This window comes from Aphelocoma coerulescens, chromosome 1 (assembly GCF_041296385.1).
Source record: "Aphelocoma coerulescens isolate FSJ_1873_10779 chromosome 1, UR_Acoe_1.0, whole genome shotgun sequence".
In the NCBI taxonomy this organism is placed as follows: Eukaryota; Metazoa; Chordata; class Aves; order Passeriformes; family Corvidae; genus Aphelocoma; species Aphelocoma coerulescens.
This window is the reverse complement of record NC_091013.1, coordinates 92,468,306-92,490,622: the sequence shown is the minus strand read 5'-3', so window position 1 is coordinate 92,490,622 and position 22,317 is coordinate 92,468,306. Positions and strand designations below refer to the sequence as shown.

At 39.6% G+C, this 22,317-nt stretch overlaps 1 protein-coding gene across 5 annotated transcripts in view; it reads right to left on the bottom strand.

The window, feature by feature from the left end:
* Window positions 1-22,317, bottom strand: part of TSPAN9 (tetraspanin 9) — a 173,068-nt gene that overhangs the window by 85,911 nt on the left and 64,840 nt on the right. For all 5 annotated transcript variants that reach the window (XM_069017738.1, XM_069017749.1, XM_069017726.1 and 2 more), the window contains one exon: window positions 10,108-10,187. In XM_069017738.1, the coding sequence (XP_068873839.1) occupies window positions 10,108-10,170 (63 nt within the window). In that variant the 5' untranslated portion in view covers window positions 10,171-10,187. The remainder of the gene's footprint in view (window positions 1-10,107; window positions 10,188-22,317) is intronic.

Sequence of the window (22,317 nt, the reverse complement as noted above, 5' to 3'; positions counted from 1 at the left end):
CCAGTCACACTCTCATGGGCAGGGAACCTTCCACCAGACCAGGCTGCTCAAAGCCTCATCCAACCTGGCCTTGAACACCTCCAGGGATGGGGAATCCACAACTTCCCGGGCAATCTGTGCCACTGCCTCACCTGTTGCTGAGCAGTGCTTACCTTGAGTCAAGGACTCTTCAGTGTCTCATGTTCTGCCAGCAAGGAGGTGGAGAAGAAGCTGGGGAGGGAACGTGGGCAGGACTGGCCAAAGGGATATTCCATACCACAGAATGTCATGCTCAGTACATAAAATAAACTGCAGGGAGTCAGCCTGGAGCCACCAACTGCTGCTCAGGGATGAGCTGGCTGGGATCATCAGTCAGTGGGTGTGTATTGTGCATCACTTGGGGGTTTGGGGATTTCATTTATATCGCTCTCTCTTTGTTATTTCCCTTTTAATTACAATTATCATTATGTTGTTATTGTTATTATTATATTTTATTTCTATTATTAAACTGCTTTTACCTCAACCTATTTAATTTTTTCATGATTCTCCTCCCCATCACACTGGGGTGGAGGGATGGGGAAATGAGCAAGTGGCTGTGTCAAGGTACTGCTGGGGTTAAACCATGACAACTTGCTAGTTCTGGTCTCTAATGACTCTCAGCCCTCTACCCTATGCTCCAATGCAGACATTCTCTTTGTTTTGATGTCTCAGCTTTCCATCTGTAGCAGGAAGATAAAAGCACGGCCCATACTTACAGGGTGTCAAGAGGATAAATACATTAAGTGGTCCTAAGGCACTCTGGGATTATGGCAACAGATGTAATATCAAATCCTTAAAGCAGTGAAAATGGAGAAGACTGGGCAACTGAAACTCTAAGGAAGGAGCAATTGAGAACATGAAGTTTATTTTTTTCTAATTTAACTGTGTCTCTGCATCCAGAGGACATTGCAAAAGAAAATGGGAAACTTTGGAACACAGAAATTGCTTGATGAAAGGGAAAATGTGGGGGATGGGCATAGAAGTAAAGGATAATGAGATTCTTCACCATCAATTCAGTTTAAAACTACTATGAAATGAGACAAAAAGAGATGTTTACATTTCTGAATTACAATCTATTCATAGACACTTCTCTTACCTGCTTAAGAGCATAACTAGTTGGAAACTCTCCAAGGCAATACAGAGGAAGAAAGGAGTCTTGTGAAGAATCCATGCTTCGTGACACAGCTACTAACAAAATGTAAGTATTCAGCAGCACCATTTAAAACAAAGTGTGCTTAATACATCAATTAAGAAGCCTAAAAGAACAAACCTCTGATTCAGAAGTAGCCCCTCTAGTAACTTCCAATTCTCCAAGACAGCAAATTAGGTGAGGAAATTTGATCGACTAGTACAATGCAAATTCTTTTCCCTCTGCTGCATTTTTGCATCATTTCAGCCTCCGTGATTGTACGTTGTGGTATAGAGACACAACTATATATGATGGAATTACTCCAAGTTAACTGCTTCCACTGTTAACCATTCCATACATTACTTGCAGAGTAAACTGCATGGTTTAAGTTAACATGCTTTGCAGCACATCAACAACATGGGAGAAATGTGCACAAGCAACTAATGCATCTCTCTTAATGACTGGTAATTTGTTAAGCTGATCAACCCCTACAGCTTATAGTCATCTGTTCATAATCTTATCTTCATCCACAGCCCATCACTGTCTTGCCTCAGTCTTCTTCATGATAAAAAAAAAATAAAATAAAACATTAAACCCTTCTTATTTTAGTAAAAAAAAAAGTACTTATTAGTCACAACTCAATACAGTGTTAGAAATTAATAATTCTGTAACAGATGATTAGCATACCAGTTTCTGCTGGTTTATATTCCTTGCTGCAACTCTCAATACATGTCATACACTTCTAAAAATCAACAATAATGTAATCATTTCCTACTGCAGACCTATAATTTGTACCTACAGCAGCAGAAATTGTACCAGAATGCACATAAAACAGAAGTATGGGGAAATCCACAAAAGAAGTAAAAAATATACAAATTCAGTCTCTGATGCTTTGTGACTTGCCAGTGTTATATGGGAAGAAAGACATGTAGAGACTAGTTTAATGTATTTTCAAAACTATCCCTGCTGCACTGATTACAAACAGTACAAGGCGTTTTCATTCAGGAGAGTCAGAAGACAGGACTAGCAACAGGAGCTTGAAACGAGGACCAAACAGATTCAACAGAATCCATGGGTACAGAGTTCTTTCCCTACTAAAACAAGCAATACTTTTAAACATTACTAATTCTTTTGATTCTGGAAAGTTAATTCTCATCTCCTACATTTAACAACAAAAACACAGCAAATGCAAGGAAGCAAAGAAAGAAGTAAAAGAAATGGCAAACTAGTCTTCCTGTGCTTCAGCTTCCATCCCTTTCCAAAGGGCAACCATCAGCTCTGTTCCCAGACAGCACAAAGGTTCTGGGTGAGAGAGAAGAGACCCAGCATGATAACTGCATAACCAAACACTTAAAGATGGGTTTGGATTGGTTACTAAGACTGTAGGGACTTGGCTATGACTTGATTAAGGACAACAACAAACAGTGACTGGGTGTTCTGCAACCCTGTGGAGAACCTAGCTCTAGGTGTGTTACTTGAGCAGTGATAAAGCCATTGGCCAGGGCACCAAATTTCGAGAGACAGTATTGAAGATGAGCTGTAGATGACTTTTAAAATTCCAACTGGCAGCAAGTCCCACGAATATTCCCAATCCTTGCTATACTGGATGCAGTAGTTAAATGAAGGTGGTTTGATAGCCATGTGACTTTTGGCCTAGCTCATTAAAGGCAGCAGGAAAGAACAGTCATTCCAGTCAAATTTCCAAACAACTGGAAGTTCAATTATCTCTGCTGAATAAATTCAGCAATTTAAGTTGCTCCTAAGCAGTAAGGGACCAAGCTAAATGGAGATCTGAGTTGATTTAAAGCTAATTTGTGTCAGAAAGTTCTGAAATGGCTTTCAGTTCAGTGTCTGCAGCCATTTCTGTAAAGTGGTATTTATTATCTCACATTAAGTTTTATGTGAAAAGTCTCCAACAAGTTCAGCAAACATTCACTGTCTAATAACACACCTTCAGCCATATGAGATCCCTTCCCTTTGTTTGAGAAGTGTGGTTTGTTTATTTCTGCAAGATATTTAAAGCAAAGCCCAACATAAACAGCAGAATTCTTCCTTTTGTTCACAGTTTTCGTAAGTTGCTGAAAAGCTGGGTAACTTTATAAATTATAAACACAGAGGAGCTATAGTATTCCATAATATCGGTGGTGACTTGGCTACTGATTAGGAACATTCCAACTATGTGTACAGCAAAACCCCAATAAACCACACTTTACTTTCCAGAAACTGGAATGCATCCTCCCATCTTTTCTACCCAGGTCTTGTTCTGTGTCAGCAGCGTTTAAATAAACAAATTAGGTGCCTCCTTGGACAGCCAGATAATGGAGTTACAAGCTCATCCTCTACTCACATGAGAAAGATTATACCCCTTTGGATGGGCCTCTTGCAGACCTACTTACCTGGGGGGTAGCAGGAGCAGACAAAAAGGGACCCTGCTAACCAAGGCCCTACCAGGTGGCTTACTGAAATGCGTCTAGAAATGCAGAATCAAGTAGGAAATACCACAGTTATTACACTTATTCAAAACTGACTAAAATTGTACCCCATGATTAAAGCCATTGCTCTATGAAAATTTGATACATCCTTTTTTTTTAAAGTTAGGGGAGTTGAGACATAGAAGGCTGAAGAAATTTGTTTAATGTCATGCAGCCAAAGGATATGAGGAACAGAACCTGAGTCATACATTTAAAGATTTAACTCTGGGAGTACAAGGGTGCAAGGAGAACTGGAGGGGAGGAATTCGTTTTTCAACTTGAAATTCTTATTCCGCTTCTCACCTTCAATGACCATAAACCTCCTCATGTACAAATGAACAAACTGTCCAGCAGGCCACATTATAGCAGTTGTGTACAAGTCTGCTTGAGTGATGAATCAACTCGTTGTTTATCCAAAATAACAGACACAAACGGCTCTCACACCTACCTACAGCTAGAATTAAAATGCTTCCACACTGAAGGAAAACCAAAATAATTTTTAAATCCCCCACACCTAAAAAAAACCCCAAAACAACCTAAATAAAATACAGTGTTAGCAAAGAGTAGTTAGTGAGAGGAACACTGCAAAAAATGCTGTATCTCATGTCTTCCCTATCACGTTGAAACAGCTTAGACCCTAAAACGAGTTATGGGGCCCTCACCACCTGAATTAACCAGTGTAACTCAGCTCTCAAGCAAACCTCAATATTTTAAATTAAAACTAGTCTCAGGTCTCCACTAAAGTTTGAATATTATTCTGTAATGTCATCATGCTGTTACAAATGGACTTCATTTACATCCCATTCATTAGGACACCACACTGTTTGAACTCAGTATTACCATTCCTTCTCCCAGCCAAAACACTGTCATGCTAAAACGTTTATCTAATGGTTCTCCCCCACCGAGCTGCATGTTTCCATAGGGACACCAACAGTGCTATACCATTTGGAGAGGAAACTAAAACTAATAGCTGGGATCTTTTCACAGCTTCTCAAATCCCTAAGAGAAAAAAAGAATTCTCCTGCTAATGTCACTGAAAACATTAGCTTTTCCAGAATTCACTGTCTTTTTCGTTTCTTTTGCGTTTTTTGTGGAGTTTTTGATGTGAGGTTTTTATGGGTTGGGGGGAGGGGTTGTTTGTTTGGGATTTTTCTGTTTGCTTTTGGTTGGTTGGTTGTTTTTGGATAGTCTTATTTTCACAGGATTGTACCGCAACTGTCACCACACTTATGTCATCAGAGTGAAAATACAACAGAAGTAAATATCACTATTATGTCAAGAGACAAGCATCCCAGGGTCACTCACTGTCTCTCCTTGTCATTATCCCCTGTGTCAGAAAATGGGGAATATCAAATAATGCAGCCAGCAGGAGGGCAACAAAAGAGACAGAAATTTAATGGGTTTCCTTTCCAAAGCTGTTTGTCGTTAGCAATTTTGTTCTGATATAAGGGACAAACTGTCCACCCCTTTTAAACCTCAGAGATTAATTTTCAGTTATTTGTAGGGACAAAGTCCCTTCCCATGATTTAACTGTCTGTCCAACAGGTTCAGTTAGGCATTAAAGCTTTGTACTTCAAACTAAACAGTGCACTATATTATTTATTCCAGTTTGGCATAAATAAATATGGATTACCTTATGTAAACCATTCTAAAGTTGTTAGCTGCTTTACACTACCAAGAGCTCTGACAGCAGCCAGACCCAGAGAATGGACATGCTCCCTCTCTGTTAGTCTGATCTGAGACTTTAGTAAAAGTGACCTGCATGGCTGCTGTACTACTGTCTTTATGCTCATTGATAAACACACAATATTGGTTGTGATCTACAGAAAAAAAATATTAATTACTCCTGCTATATATTAAATGTCACTAATAATTAAGGCAGAAAAATATTCTCCAGGAACAATAGTCTTTATCTATTATTGAATAACAGAGCATCAGTGAAAAAATTTGCTGCATTTGACTTTTTGCTGCTCCTGCTGGACCAGCAAGCTTCCAGCCCATCATTTTCTCTTCTAGACTTGCATTTCAGTAAAAGGAAAATGCTCCCAACCTAGTACAAAATTTACTTTGGAAGTAAATATTAAATAACTGGATTTGTAAATTTGGTTCCATTTAAATAAGATAAATTATAACTTCTGCTTCTAACTTCTGCTTTTAATTATAACATTAATACACAGGTATTATTCTTATCAGATTTTTTTAATAGTTTAAAATTAAACAGTTTAACAAATAAACCCCCTTAAGGATTTCCTTGACTATGCTTAGCTTTTCCTTAGCTCTTCTTGAAACACAGAAGATCAGACTTAATAACCTTGCTATATACTCCCCTAATTAAATGCATTTTATATTAAAATTAAGCAACAGTAAAAACTATCAAGATGTCTATTATGAATGCTTCACTGTATGCAGACTCATTAACCTAAGTTAAATTAACAGAACAAGCCAAAATGTAACCATGACCACTGAGTGCTTGCAAAGTTCCCTAGTGAATTTTTGATAACTTATTCCAGTCACTTCAAAATTTCCCTTTTAAGGCCATATGAAATTCTCACTTCATGAGTCAATTTTTTAAAAATATTCATGTTTCATAGAATTTCCTTTTTCTAACCAGTAATATTTTCTGATACATTTTGTGAAAATAATTATTGTAATCCTTTTCTCTAATAACAATGAAGTGAAATCTACCATAGAAAGACATATACCCTAATGTTTCTATTTGGTGATTACCTTCGTTGACAATTTAGCTGCTATCTGTAGAAGCAAAAATCAATACTTTATTTCTTCTGCAGAGCGATATCGGCTACTTTGCAATCTCTGCATGTTTGCACATAAATATTCTTGAAGGCAAACTAAATCAATTAACATTTGTAGTTGTCCGGTCCCTTTGCAAAACATATTATGCACTTAGGATGAATTCAGTGTAAATCATCATCCTAGCCACACAATTAAATACTGTAAGCTTCCTTAACCCTCAGCTCAGACTTTCCTAATCTCTAAAAGAAAGCAATGCCAGATGGCCATGAACAACTGTTAAGAATCAGAGGGGCACAGAGAAATACCTGAAGCTCTCAGTAATTCGGTGGAGAAACACCTTCTGTTCCAACTTACTGCTAGGCCCCACTTAGATAAATTTGCTTTGCACGACTCATGGGTGATCCTTCCAGGTTAACTGATACACATGCTACTAATTTTCAAAAGCTGTATTTTGTTGTCATGAATTGAATTCACAGACACTGAATTTTTGCTACAACTCTTGGTTGCAGTTATCAGTGACAGCGTGTTGGCTACAAAGCGCAGAGAGAATCAACTGACCACTGCACTTCTCCATCACCCTAAAACAGATAATTGTGTAAAAGTATGTATGGATACACATTAAAATATGTAAAATATATTGTATGTAAAAATAATGTGTGCAAAAAAGAATATTCATCTATAATTAGTTGTCAAATCTGTATGAGTTAGCTGCAAGGCTGCAAGAGTAGTAGAGTTCATTGGCCCATGAGGCACAGACTAAGCCCCAGTCTCTTTCTCTGCCTTAAGAAGAAATAGCAGAAAAAGGTTCCTCTTTTCCTAGAGAGGAACATTCTCCTTTGAGCCAACACTAAGAATCATTCAAGACAATTGTGCCCAGCATGCTGGGATGCCAAGGGGCACCTCCAGTTTTCATTTTCAGAGGAAGCATCTCACAAGCACCATTTTATATGGTAACAGTGTGGAAGTGGTCTCCTCAGCTCTGAAGACCAGGAGCCTCATTCTGCTTTAAATTACAGCTCAGGAAATTTCATGTTTAAAAATGAAGCTTCTCTCTTTAAAAATAAATCACCTTGCATTACAAAAGATGATAGTCACTGCTCAAGAGCAGGCCACAGCTTCACATTTTTGGACTTGGGTTTCTTAACAGAAATTCAGAAGGAAGCCGTGAGAACAGGCAAACCTGGGAATGGAAAAAGCAGGTTAAGAAGAAAGATAGGGCTGAAATAGCAGGGAGAGCTTCAGGGCAGGGCAGGAGCAAAGGGCAGTGGCAGAGCTGTGTGGGGAGTCCAGAGCTGGGCCAGCAGGAGAGTTCAGGGCAGGAGTGAGAGATGCTGCAGGTGCACAGCATCAGCAAGGAGCACACACAGAGACAAACATCCAAAACCTCTCAGAGAGTCATGGTGGAACTAGTGTAGGTTCCAGATATGAAGCCAGATGTGGCAAACTACAGAACACATGTAGTGTAGTGTGCTTCATTCTAGTTGCATTTCCATGAATAAAAGGATAATGTTATTCATTTGAATGTCTCAAAAAATAAAATATCCCAGTTAAAAAAAAAAAAAATATAGCAAAACTAGAAGAATGCATGGGAACATCATTCTGGCTTGCAAAATTGACTATAAGACAGCTACAGTGAAGAAGGGGGGACTTCTGAACAATTTAAACCAGGCTGAAGGATCAGGTCTGTTGTAAACTACTTTGAAAAGTACCTGACATCTTGCATTTAGCATTTTTCAATAATCACTCAGATTCACCAGGCCAGAGTATCATTTTCATGTGGAATAGCACAGTTCACACAAAAAAAACCCATTTTTAGAGTATAAGATAGAGATGTGGTGACAAAGTTTAGTAACACAATGAAAAGTAATATAAGCCTCACAACAAAAGACAGGGTAAGGAGAGTGTGAAGGGGATTAAGAGGTAAGAGTAAGAACTGAAGCAGCACGGGACACTAGAGAACTGTTCCAGATGGTAGGCTAGTTTTAACCTAAGCAGCAGTGTGTTTGTATAAAAGTCCAGTGGGAGCTGAGCAGACAGAGATGAGCACACAGATGAAGTCTGAAATGTTTTTGCAAGTTCAAGGAATGGAAAAAATAGAGGGTCTGATGTAGAGTCAAGAAAATTGCTGCTTGGGAAGAAGAAAAAAGTCAAGGAAAGATGTTCCATCTAAGGAGGTGAGGAGTAAGAGACACCTACACAACTGATCACAGAGGACATGAGTAATGAGACCAGATAAAAGCTTTTCCAAAAGTCACCACATACAGATATGGAAAAAAAATAGTTCAAGGTGTCAAAGTCATGCAGCATTGGGACAAATAGCCAGTTTGGTATAAATATGGTGTGCTTAAAATTATTTATTCCAAAAATACGTATGGCAACTTTCTAGTAGGGTTTGTGTAGAGAAAAAGAAAAAAAAATTAAAATTGTAAGTGAACTTTAATCAGATGTTCTTCAGTGATCAGTTCTATCTTTCTATTTCAGTAAGATGCCCACAAGTTCAGTAACTGGAGCATTACTGTCTACTGCTGATAAAAGCTCACTGTTGCGTGAGCGCTTCAACACTGTACCAAATCTCCCATTAACTCTTGTTCTTAGAGGTTATTTCAGTAAGTGGGTCAAGATAAACAGAGAACCTGCTAGTAAGGCTCCTAATTTGATCAATGATATCTATACACCAGAGGTAGCTATTTGAACTAGACTGCTAATGCCCCTTTTTCCAAAATAAATCCTGGGGTGGTGTTTTCATTTATTTATGAAGCTTACTGTATGTTTCTGGATCACAACCATGAATGGTTTTGTTCACGTGCCCAAGCTTTGTAACCACCAGAAAAGCAGTGACCTTTGCTTTCAAACTAAGTAAACCATTTCATATTGGGTTATATTCATGCATACTCAGTATTTCAATTAGCCTGTGACTTCCTTACAAATACTGTACTGAAGGATGCTTAGCTGGCAGATGAGTTAACTTTTCCTCCCTCCCTTGTATGTGACAATACTTTGCCCAAAGTAGCCATTACAATTTTAACTTGCTTGCTGAGGCATTCATTGTTACAACTCCTCACGCCTCTTGGCTGATGGAGGAAAATCAATTTTGATCCCTGAGAAGCAAGTGCAAGTCTCCAACTTCACACACCAATGTGTACAATTGCAGCTGAAACTGAATCCAGATTAATTCACCATTCCAGGCATTTCACATTTCTGCTGAGACCTTAAGAGGTTAGAACATACACAATATATACTGTTTTTAATTGGAGAAATGGGACAAAACTTCCTTCAAATGAAAAAGCAGTTTGTCAAATGAAGTTTACACAAAGCCAATGAGATTTATGGTGACAATGAAAATATACTTAAAAATTAACCTGCAGCTTTTTGCAACACAAGTATTACAACAGAATGCAAAAATCCAGCTACTGCAGGATTTTAATGCTACAATAATTCTGGTCTTCCTTAAAGGGCAACAATTCTGCCCTTTCTTAGATAACCCAGTTCAAAGCACATTAGAATAGCAAGTCTGAGCAATTAGAAGCCAAGCTACAGTAACCAGGTAGCAATAAAGATATAGAAAGCATGTGCATTTCCCAGCAGACACAAGTTTAACACTGAAAATATTCCAAGCAGGTATGAGAGGGAGGGGAGGAGAGAACTTACTGTACTGCTTCAAAGATGCACCATACACATAATGCAGCAGTACAGGATATACTAACAGATGAAGGCAACTGAAAAGGCAGTACTCACCCAAAATATTAAATTGAAAAGGAACATCATGTATTTCAAACAACACAGGCAGCCTCTTGCCATGTTGCACTTCTTAAATTCTAAAAGGAAAACAAAGGATAGATCCAGGTAAAAGACCACGTATTTGCTGCCTTTGGGTGCACTGTATTTTTCACTTTTTACGCCAGTTCCAGTCCCAGCGCCGGTCCCGGTTCCGACCCCAGTGTGGCTCTGTGTGCGTGATCCAGTTGTACCATAGAAAGCTCCTGCAGTAAAACCTCGACCAAATTGCCTCCCTGAGGTAGAAGGTTTAGCAAAATCTGAGTCTTTGCTATCCAAAGATGGACTCCGGTGAATTGAAGAATCCTCACTACTTGACTTCTCCATGATCTCTCTTTTCACAGTTGTCAGATTTAATGTATAGCATCTCTCAGCATTAAATGCAGTGCCTTGCAAATGCCACAGTGCGCTAAGAGCTGTCTGTGTTTTGCTTCTCTTTTTCTTCGTACATAAATCAGATAATCACTGCAGAATTTATTCACTGCATTGTTGCTGGGTTTATTTTTTATAGCAATGTAGGCTGCACTCTGTCTGTCTGAAGCATGGATTTATACATTAATATCCCATGCAAGAGCACACTCATGATTTATCTTGATGAATCAGTTATGCAGAACTTTGATTTTTATTAAAAAGAGACATAAGCTCTTTCTCTGCACTCCTAGTCTACAGTCCTCTAATCTATAGGCAGCAGATGGTCCTTGCATCCATTTCCAAAAAGCTTCTGCAGTACACCTGGGAGACTCTCCTCGAGCCGGAGCACTTTCCTTGCTCTCAGCTTCCCTCTCTGTGTCTCTCTGACTCTCTCTCACACGCTGTCTTTTTTCTTTCCACCCATTTGCAGTGTCTCATTCAGTAACCAGCTACCGGAGCGCACTCTGTGTTTCACTGCTGTTGCCGTGAAATCATCAGCAACTGCAACCACTGGGCATTTCCCACAGAAATCCCTGACCTAACTATCGAGTAATAAATCCGCCCTCCTGCTCGCCCCTCCCCTCTGCTTTCCATCGGGCCAGTTAGCAGAAGCCTTCTCCTCCAGGACACGCCTCCATGACATAATATCTTTAATAGGATTAGAATTACTCTTTGACTATACAAGTGCACAACAGAAAATCTCTTTAAATGTCAGGAACTGTTTAGCTGTTTATGCGCTAGAAGCGTTAGGCAGTGATATTCCTTCGATGCAATAAAATACAGAAAAAGTATGGAGTAGACAGACAGGTGCTAACCTCTCTCTGCTCAGTAACCGTGACTTACATTTTTTTTTTCTGGCTTAAACAAATCCCACGGGACAAGCAATCGCAATAGGCTGGCACCCAGCATACACTGCTTAGGCACACATCTCAGTTGTACATGCACATAACACGACACCATCACCTGTGATATAATTAACCAGAACCGGAAAAGCAGAGCTGCTGCCTCTTACGAGGTCATCAGGCAATTCTTAAAACTCCTGAAATGTAAGGGGATCTGAGCCTGCAGCTATTTACACGCTATTTAACAAGTATATCAGAGATTCTTGTTGTGTGCAGCAATAAGCCATCTTACATCACAGGCTGTGTGTGAACCAGAAACACTGACCCAAATGCCACATTTCTTTTCCCCAGAGTAGGGCAACATGCCTGCTAGGACTCTGAAACAAGGAGAGCACGGCTGTGCACGTGTGCCTGCGCATATGCATGCATGTGCCCGGAGGGGAGGAAGAGAAACACTTCAGGTCACTACTCCCCGTACTTCCAAATTCGTCATTTTGTCATAAGCGCAAAAGCAGCCCACCAGTGGTGCAAAGAGCTAGAGCAGACTTAAAATGCAGGTTATTCTTTTGTTTCTGTAACGAAAGAGACCACATTAGGAGGGCACTCTGAAGGAAATACAGCTAACAGGAAACGCAAAATTCTACACAATTTTCAACTGACCCTTCACATGCACATTAAAATGCACTGTTAACTGCTATATCAGGCATCTTTGAAAAAAGACTATAACATTTATTCAATCTTACATATCTATGGCCAAAAGCCTCTAAAATACTGTAAATTTTATGTAACAACATCAGAATCAACACACTAAAGCAGTGCTGTACCTTTCTTGACAGGCTTTTTCTGTGAAAAGATCCTTCCACCATAAAGTACATAAAATACCCAGTACTTGAACGTGCAATATCTCTCTCTCACCTTTTCTGCTCTAGAATAAGATTTTAACAACAGCCAGGTCCAAGCCCATATCAACAATGTTGGTTCCCTTTTCTTTTCAGAAGTCATTTCAAAGCTCCCTGCATCAAATATGTCCATCAGAAGGACAACTGCAGGATGACTGCTCAGCCCTATGTATGACACCAGAAAAAGTTACACACAAAACACCCAAGTAAAAAAAGATAACTTAGCATTGACCAGAGTAGAATGGGTGTTTCTATACATGTCTGTGGTGCACATACAAACTTCACCATGAGCAGTTACCAAGAAGCAACTTTCTCAGCAAAAACCATAGAAATGAATTGTGGGTCATGGCCAGGTACCTGCCTCAAACACCAGAGCCTGCAGGATAACTTGCATTCAAACACAAGGCAAATGTCTGAGTATGGATTTAGAAGACTGAAAAAACTCTTCTGTTTGAAATTCACTTACTGGAAGTGTAAAGTTGTACCACTGCAAACCAATGCTGTAGCTAGATATTTTCAGTGGTTTTCACTTGTCATACAAAACTGAGCTCTCAGCCAAAAAATTATGAGAACACACAAGTACTTTAAAATATTTTTAGCTTTTTAGCTTTTGCACCCTTTGATTTGCCATAAAATTGACACTGACTTAGACTAGCTACAGAAAAATAAATTGCTGCGCACTTGTGAAAACTAATGCAATATAAATATTTGCCTTCCCATTGAAAGTACATGACAAAAATAATTAATCCGCCCTCCTCAAGGTTTAAAAATTAAAAGAATGTTCTGTAATAAGCAAAAAAAAAATTCACAAATACTCTAATAGTTTGTAAATAGTGGAAACTTTCTATTGGTGGTTAAAAAATAACAAAGCAAAACAACTATACCTCCAATCTTTTTTTTTCAAGTTTTCATTATTAGATCTTATTGAAGTTTTCCAGTTTTCTATTTTTACCTCCAAATACTACAAAATACTGGTTTACTGCACCATTACCTCTAATGTACCTTCCATTAAGAGATCTCCATGACTGGTCTACAGCACAGTTTGTACTTCAGGACAACCCCAACCAAAGACACACGTGAAGTCAACAAACAGCTTAAAAATCCAGACCTGAGCAAGGAGCACTGAGGAAAACACAGCTCCAGATCAGCCTCTCCTCCTGCTGTGTAGCAAGAAAACATATGACTCTCTTATGGTTATGCTGTGGCCACCAAGGAGACTTCACAAGCCTCAGTAACCATCAGCCACTTGAATTTGCAGCCAAGGAGCAGCTTTACAATTTAGAAGCCACTTCCTGCTGCTGCAACTCTAACTCAATGTTTAGGTAGCTCAGTTGATAAACCACACAGGGCTGCTTCTTTGCTGAAAAAAATATGTGGTGAAAAAGCTGTAAGCAGTCCATCCAGCTGGGTTTTGACCAGCCACTGCACTCAACTCTGCCTCTGATCGAGACTTCAGCAGAAGGTGTTGCTGCAAGGCAACAGCACCTTTCAGGGTCCCACTCAACAGCATAACCTCAGCATGAGGACAAACACATTTTGCTTCACTACAGATCTTACCTCTGTTTAGTAATCAGAGCATGAAAAACATTCAACAGCTCACTCTGTACTTCATTAATGTTTGATTACTGAATCACAGAATTTTGTTGCTGAGTGATGCCTTCACATCAAGAAAATAATTTCAGTCCCACATGTACCTGCCTGGGACCAGGCAATAAACATCAGTCCATTGCATTTAAATGGCTCTTCCAAGTATTAAGGGTAAAAAATTCAGGCCACTTTCAGATAGCAGGTATGAAAATCGATGTCACAATAGGTGCAGCCGAAAAATGGAAATGACGGCTACTAGCAATATGGCCAAAAAAGCATAGGCTGGTTCTTCTACTGAAACTGATTTATTTGGTTCCCTCCCGGGAGCAGTCCACCACAGTCCTCAAAGCAAACATCCCAGCATCTTCATTCCTTAGTGAATTTCACAAATTATTTAATCTTTTTTCTCATCCTGTAGTTTAATCTCACCAGAACTTCAGTGCCAATTACACCCAGCTACAGTGCTCCTGAACCCCTCTGCTTGTTTCTGCCCTCCTCAGCTGTTATTACATAACTGGCTTGTGGATTCATGCTGCAAAACAGAGCAAAAGCTGACCAAGTTTATACACATATTTATAAACACAGATTTTAAAAGACATAGTACAGATATAAAAGGTGTATCAGCAATATAGAAAAAAATACATTTATTTTCCCCCTTTCAGAAGTTTCAAATCAATTTTACTTGACATTCCCCTTCAGCCTGCTGACCCAGTGAGAGGGAGAGGGACTACAACAGTCAAGAACAGTGATAAATAATGAAGGCTGAGCAAAAATATCTTAAGCTTTTTTTATGTCTCCCATGATTCCTGAAAATGAAATATGAAGCTCCAGGAGTTTTTAAAAAAAGCAAAAATAAAAACTCCAGTCACCATGATACACAAGCCACTTTACAACTTATTATATATTTTATCTTGCAATTTCTATTAGGTAGGATAATGCTACTGTCACTATTTTAAATATGGAGAACTCAAGGACCGAGATGTTTGCTGAGGATGAACAGGAAACTGCTGGCAGAGGAGCAAACCAAATCTGTGCCTCACATGCCCTCAGACAGTTCACTAGCTACTGCACCATTCTCAAATTAATTATTTTTGGGAATCGTGAGTCTTAGCAACCATGCCACATGACTTCAGAACAATACTGAGCCCTGCAGAGAGATGTACAAATGCACAGGCTACCAAGTGTTCAAGGGATATAGTTCTTAAATTCATTCTTTTCTTTTGAATTATATTGACCAGGAATTTTTACAAGCCTTCCTCAGGGTACATTAGATAGGCAAAGAACCGAGATTGCGGAGTATAAACTCAGCAACTGCATCTTCCCAGCCACTGCTCTGAACCCTGGAAGTCCATGAGAAGGAGATAAGGAACAAGAGTTGAAAATAGTAGCTTACAACTGACATACAGTTGCATGCAGCTGAAAGCTCAGATTAAATAAAAAAAAACAACAAGCCAACACTGATTATGGAATAAACTTAAAGGGAAAAGGATGTTCAAAGAATAGAACTGAAATTAGGATCACATGAGAGACAAAACCATGGCATTCTCAGGTCTTCCATTCTCCTGGTTCCATGCCAAAAAGTTTACAGACCCCAGCAAGTTAAAATGCCTGGAGTTCTCTGGTCTTCCAAGGCTTCAGAATTTATCATAAAAAGCCTGGATGCTCTGATGGTTGTAATGCACATCCTGGGGCCTTCGAAGCTCCCAGCTTGGATGTTGTAAATCCAAAGTATTCTGCCGATCATGGGATTGGACACAAACAAGGTAGGTTTCAAGGACAATTTTGTGTGGTAGATAAATTTTGAAACCTGCCTGTGTTTTTCAGAACCACGTAGCCCAAGCCATATTTAACCCCTAACACACTTTCATTACCCACTAAGAAAAGTATTCCATTAGAAACAGACAGAACTACTGAAACTTCAGTTTTGGAGTCTCCAATCACTGATCATAGCTTCACACATTATTTAGAGCCTATATGAACAGCTTGTTTGATACAAATGCTAAAAAAGAATCACTACCAAGTGGTCAGGGAAGAGTGGAATGCACACTTAAGTTTCCCTACTAGCATGAGGAGCAGCCATTTCTCGCATGTTCAGAAAACCACCATTCCCTTGGGGCTTAGTGGACAGACAGCTGATGGAGGGAGAGATTGGATTCATTAAGAAACAGGCTTACTCACTGCTGGTGCCTGTGATCTGACCAGCAAACAATCCCAGTGTTCTGTGAGAGACAACAACCTCATGCCCTTCTCCCTTCACCCTCTAGCACAACCAAAAGCATCCAAAAGGCATCACCTGATGCTCAATTCCACCTGCAGAAGAAAGCCAGCTCCAGAGGCCAGGTAAAAAGATCTGGGACAGGTAAATATGCACACAGCATAAGCTGGAAGGAAAATTAGGATGCTCAGATGGATTTTTGGAGGCTGGACTCCATGTTCTGGGACTCCACCTAGCATTGGTGTGGCTGAAGAAAAAGGAGGCCTGGCAGAGAGACAGGAGTGGGAAAGCATTCCAGCATGCAGGAACTGTGTGAAGGAGCACCCCTGAGGAGGCACTGAGTTTGAGATCTCTGGGTAAACCATCTTTTCTTACAGATACAGGAACTGAGTGTCTAGGCATCTCAATCCAACACCCACCTCCATTACTCCTGAATTCACCAAGAGAAATTATATTTCTTGACATTGTTACTGGAAAGGAAATGAATTAATCTGTTTCTATGACACAAAGGCAAGAATATAGCAGCTCGTGGTTGCCTCTGATGAGTAACACTCCTTGCCTCCCTAGGGTAAAGAGGTAAAAAAAGAGGTAAAATCTCTTTGAATGGCCTAAATTAATACTTACTAGTTTATACTAACATATACCATTAAGACAAGTTTATCCTTCCAATATGGGGTCCTCACAGAATGGATGACCAAGAAAATAAGATCCTGTTGTAAGACTTTCCACTGTGCCAAACATTCTGTGTCATTTGGTCCTGGGATTTCCATTAAAAATCATTTAGTGCTAACAATGCACATGTGACTGATGCTTCTCATTCAGGATTTCACACCAGAGACAGAATGAGATTATGTCTCAAAATTATAAGAGGAACTAGCTGTAAATCATGTCAGGAACCTTAACCCACTGTGGTCAGATGCAGATGATGAGGTGATATGCTAATGCACAGGAGAAGTGGGACATGGAGATTAAAGTGCAATATGAGGTCCAAAAGCTAAGAAATTTTGATTATGTCACACCTTCACACCAGTTGTCCCTCAGGGGCCCTCAGACTGAGCACAAAGAATGTCTGAGTTTCCAAAGAGACAGAAAAACAGAATAGAAAATAGAAATCCTGCTACCAACATTTAAGCTTTTAAATCAAAACATTTGCACTATACACAGGGATCTTTTGGGGTTTGGTTTTCACTTCACAAACATCATGAAAGACGCTAGATCTGAAAGAAGCACTGTAAATATTATGTTAGAATACAATTCACCATTGTTAGTTTCACCTTTAAGAACTAAAATCCAAAAAGTCTATTTATTGTTTGTTTCTGAGAATCCTGGAAATCAGAGTCTTCTTGAGCTTGCAGTGTATGTACGTAGAGCAAGTCAACCCATACCACAATCAGTCTAATAGTCAAACAGAAAAACAGACATAACAGCTGGCTCTGAAAAAAAAAAAAAACACCTGTTTTTTTTTCTCTGAAGTCCCAAAACTACCTTACCAATTCTACCACTAGCAGGTGAGAGAAAATAGAAGATATGAGGGGAAAGAGAACAGCATGTGCCCAAGCAGATAGGCCCATCCTACCAGGCAGCAGAGCTTAACAGATGCTTTAGAACAGTCTGTTTATGACTTTTAGCTTAAGAATCTGTATCCCTTTTAATTACAGAGTGTTTATCTCATCTTCCAAAACAATGAATGCATTTTTTCATCTCCATCAACAGCTAATCCTTAATTCTGCTGAGAACTTAGCCTCAATATTTTAGGGCAGTGAGTTCGACAGACATGCATAACATTAAAAAACCCCAGCATCTTCCTCTTATTCACTATCATTATTAAGCTTTCCAGCTCTGTCCTCTGTCTGGATATTCATCCTCATCCCATAATTCATTAGTTTGTAATCCTCTGTTGCATCCCATGTCATTGTCTTTCATTAAACTAAGCACTTTTCAGCATCTCCTGTTATTGAAGACTCTCTGACTCCCTAATAATTTCAGTTAACCATCTTAGGGCTTCTTTCTAATTAAGCTATGTTTCTACCATAATCTTTCCCAATCTGCTGATGAAAAGATCTTCTTTTTGACCCCAGCAAGTTAAAATGCCTGGAGTTCTCTGGTCTTCCAAAGCTTCAGAATTTATCATAAAAAACCTGGATGCTCTGATGGTTGTAATGCACATCCCGGGGCCTTCGAAGCTCCCAGCTTGGATGTTGTAAATCCAAAGTATTCTGCCAATCATGGGATTGGACACAAACAAGGTAGGTTTCAAGGACAATTCTGTGTGGTTAATGTTAATGTTAATGTAATGAGTTAATGTTCAGATTCAAAATAAATTTAATCAATTGTGTTTCTATCAACACCTTATCTTCATGAAAGTGAAGTTACTCAGATTGAACAGACATTTTTCCATCATCTCCATTTTGCTTTTCTATTTCAGAGCCAAAATTTGGCTCTGAAAAGCTCTGAAAACTTTTCAGATCTTAACAGGAAAACCCGTGTATTTTAATCTGACCTGTAGGAGGGATTTTTCTCACTACAGTGACATGAGTCTAATAGTGGTTCCCTGTAAAGTCACCAGCAAGACCATCTTCAAGAGAGAGACTCCTTGTAAAGATGCTGACATAAGCCAAATCAACCCTTGGCCATCCATGGACGTGTGGTACAAACTGCTGTCTTCATCCAGTACACGGAAAAAAAGGTGTATGTAGGGAAGTGATTTTTACTTCACATACAGAGAAAATAAGATCAAGGGACCAGAAAGCTGCCAGCCAGAGGCAGGAAGGCAGCAGCATCACATCCCTGATACTCCCATGTGAGGAAACATCACAAATCAGAACCATGCTTTAAAAATTAAAGACCAAAAAAAGAAAGCAGGGGCGAGAAAGTGAGAAGGGTTCTTCTTATTTAACACCTATTTTTTGCAGAGGTAAAGTACATGATCTGAGTGCTTCTCTTCCACTCCCACTTTAAATGACAGTTTAGGTTTTTACATCTCCTATATTGATGACAGATTAAAGAAAGCTAGCAAAGAGCCAAAGGTTTTTGCCTATCATGAGAGATGATATCCCTTCTTCCTCTTGGATGGTGCAGCAGGATTTTATTAATGCAATAACTCTTCTAACTGCGTCCAACGTGCACAAGTCTCTTGAACAAAATCAGGTGGATTTTCTCTAACATCTGTTGCAAAGAGGCTGTCTTTCACCAGCAATCTGCTGTTTTGAATTAACTGACAGCTGGTGTCTATGTATTAGCAGAACTATTAAACTTAAAAACCAACAAATTGAAAAAACCATCACACAAATGGCTCCATGTGAAGAAAGAACCAAGAGAATGATGTAAGCATTCCTTTCTGAAAGGCAGCACACATCTCTGAAACCTGCTCAGTTATACCATTAAGGAACATGTCTAAGCACATTCCTTTCACAATTGAGTGAATTCCTTCATTGCTAAAATATTCATTTTTTGGCACTTAAACACAAACAGGTGTCATTCCATGAATGGGGACATTTAAAACCACTGTGTCAGGGCTGGCAGAGACCCAGATGTCTTCAATGGGCAGCAACTCATCACCAGCCCCAGCCTCCAACCTAAGACTCACTGGAAGTGGCAGACTGAATGCCTTACTGGAGCGTCATCACCTCAGATGTGTGTGAGTTATCAAAAGGCTGTTTTCCAGCAGCGTTTCTAAGCAAAACCTGACCCCAGGCCCCACCTTCAGGTCAAAGAGGCACAGCTCTCAGAAGGGAGTCACACCACCAAATGAATTATACCTGCCCAGAGCCAGTGGCCTCACAGATGAAGCTGGCATCAGAGAGGGCTGGCTTCAAGTCACAGCAGCAGGTTCCCCTCTTCTGGGCCCCCAGTGTGACTCAGGGCAGAAATGTCTGGAAACAAGGATGGGGTTTAGTCTCTACAGCTTTTCAGTCCTCAGTCTACTCCTGGCCCTCCCTGACCACAGTCCATCAACTGTGACACCAAGCGTCATTGCCTAGCAATTCCCAGCACACACCTCCTTTCGTCTTTGAAGGCAGACACTTCTGAATTCATAAGAAACAGTTTTTGAGTAATTCAAGGTAACTGGAACATACCTTCACTGCCATTAACAGCACTTCTCAAGTTCTGATCAAAGCACTGCAGAACAGCCACATTCCATCCTGCTGATTTGGGCTGGACTAATTTCTATGGCTTCCAAGTAACTTCCACAACACCTAGCCTGAGCGAAGTCCATAGACTCCATCCTGTCTTGAAACTCTTTAAATTTATAAAAACAATCATATCTGACCATCTGCATCTGCCCTTGCAATAAAGCTTATTTACCTTCACTATAAAGTTTCTTGCACGTTGTGTGGTAACACTGTGGGATGTGGTCAACTTCAACATTTAAAATAGGATGTGCCTGTAACGTAGCAGTCATGCAATTAATGCTTTTTGCTCTGCCAACAACAGAGTCGGATTTAAATCCCAAGAGGAGGCCGATATTTTAGCCACCTTACTCATCTCACAAGAACGAGGCTAAATGGTTCTCATCTATTCTGCATGAGATACAAGAAAGGGTGTAATAACGAAAACAAGGTAACCCTCTTACTATAATCCGGCAGGTTTATGTAACGGTGCTGCCGTTCATGAGCTTTGTGATCGGTGTCAGCTCTCATTACAAGGGTGTGAGAGATTTAAAATGACAAAGGAGGAAAGGAAAGGGGGGAAAAAAGCAGTTTGATGTGACCCTGCCAGTCAAGCCACAAAAAAACTATCCAGCAGTTCAATTCCCTGACTTACAGGAGGAGCTACTTAACTTTTTATAGTATATTCGTTAACAGGCTTTTGTAAAGGCAGAATTATAATGGCAAAATATAATTTTTATGACCTTATCTGCATTATGGAGGGCACATTTACACTTGGAGAGAATGCTGTGTGCTAGCTGCAATACCAGGCATTCAGAGCCTAATATGGGGTGTAAAGAATGGATGCAAGCATGTTTGACTCTTTCCCAAAAGCCAAGCCCACATTCACTTCAGTTTTGGAAAAGTTTAATTGTACCATCAGTGTCTCTCAGAGATGAGAAAACCAAGATAGATACCCTTGATCAGCAGTCAGAAAATAAGAATGTTCCAAAAATTCCTCACAGAGGCATCTGAAAGGCAAAAAGAAAAAGCGTCTTTTGTAGGGGAAAACTATTCATGACGTTCAATCTGCTCTGATCTACTTAGGTGTGTCACAAGCATGCAGTAACTACTGTATGAAATATCAATTGGCCTTTAGAAGCTGCACTTCATAAATTCATCACAGGCAGATATTTTCCATTTACAAATTAATTGGGATGCTGGCATTTTATTTCAGAAGCAACCAACACGATGTTCCATGCTCTGCTCTGCACAGTGGTTCAGGGGAATCTATCAAAAATACATGGCCATGAACGCTTAGCAAATGGTGTGCATCCAGATGGGTTTTTAAACAACATGAATGAAACTAAGGGCTTGAAAAATGCAGTATCATGTAAGGGTAGAGAGTGATAGTTTTGGTCCAAATATGCCTTGCAAGAGTAAATGATGCCCATAGCAACAATATGTATATGATCTTTCTTCTCTCCTCAATGTCCAAGCCTAAACTAATTTTAAATCTAAACTAATTTACTGAAAAGGATTTCCAGACTTCTTCCCTTCAGGAGAGCAAGCTAATAGTAAATCTACAATAACATAATCCATTGGTAATGTTTTGTTTGCTTTTGTTGTTGCTTTAACTCTATAATCCCCATGTCTACAAAACAAATACATTCAGGTTTGGACATCAATGCCCCTAAAACAAAAGATACTTTATTCCCTGGATTTTATCCAGCTGATGGGTTCTCCTCCTGTGTTATTCTTCTCATATACTCATTTCTTATGTTGCACTTGTCCCTTTCCAGCCAAACATTTGCCCAGAAGTAACAGAAAATTCTCTCAAGCTACTCACTTTTATTCGGAGGAGTTTTATGAACTCATCATCTCATCCCATACCTGAAACACAACTTTTCTAAATTGACCATATCTCACTCCTCTCCTCCCCCACTTCTGTGCCAATGGTTTTATTAAAGGCCTGCCTTGTATAGTACTTAGTGTTTCTATTCCAACAGCATGGAAGCTGTTATATTAAACATTTATCAGTAATGGGGTTACTCCCTTTTACAAGCTGAAACAAGGTAATTTGGCAGATACAATAACGAAAAGATGCTGTAGGTTTGTCTCTTCCAGAA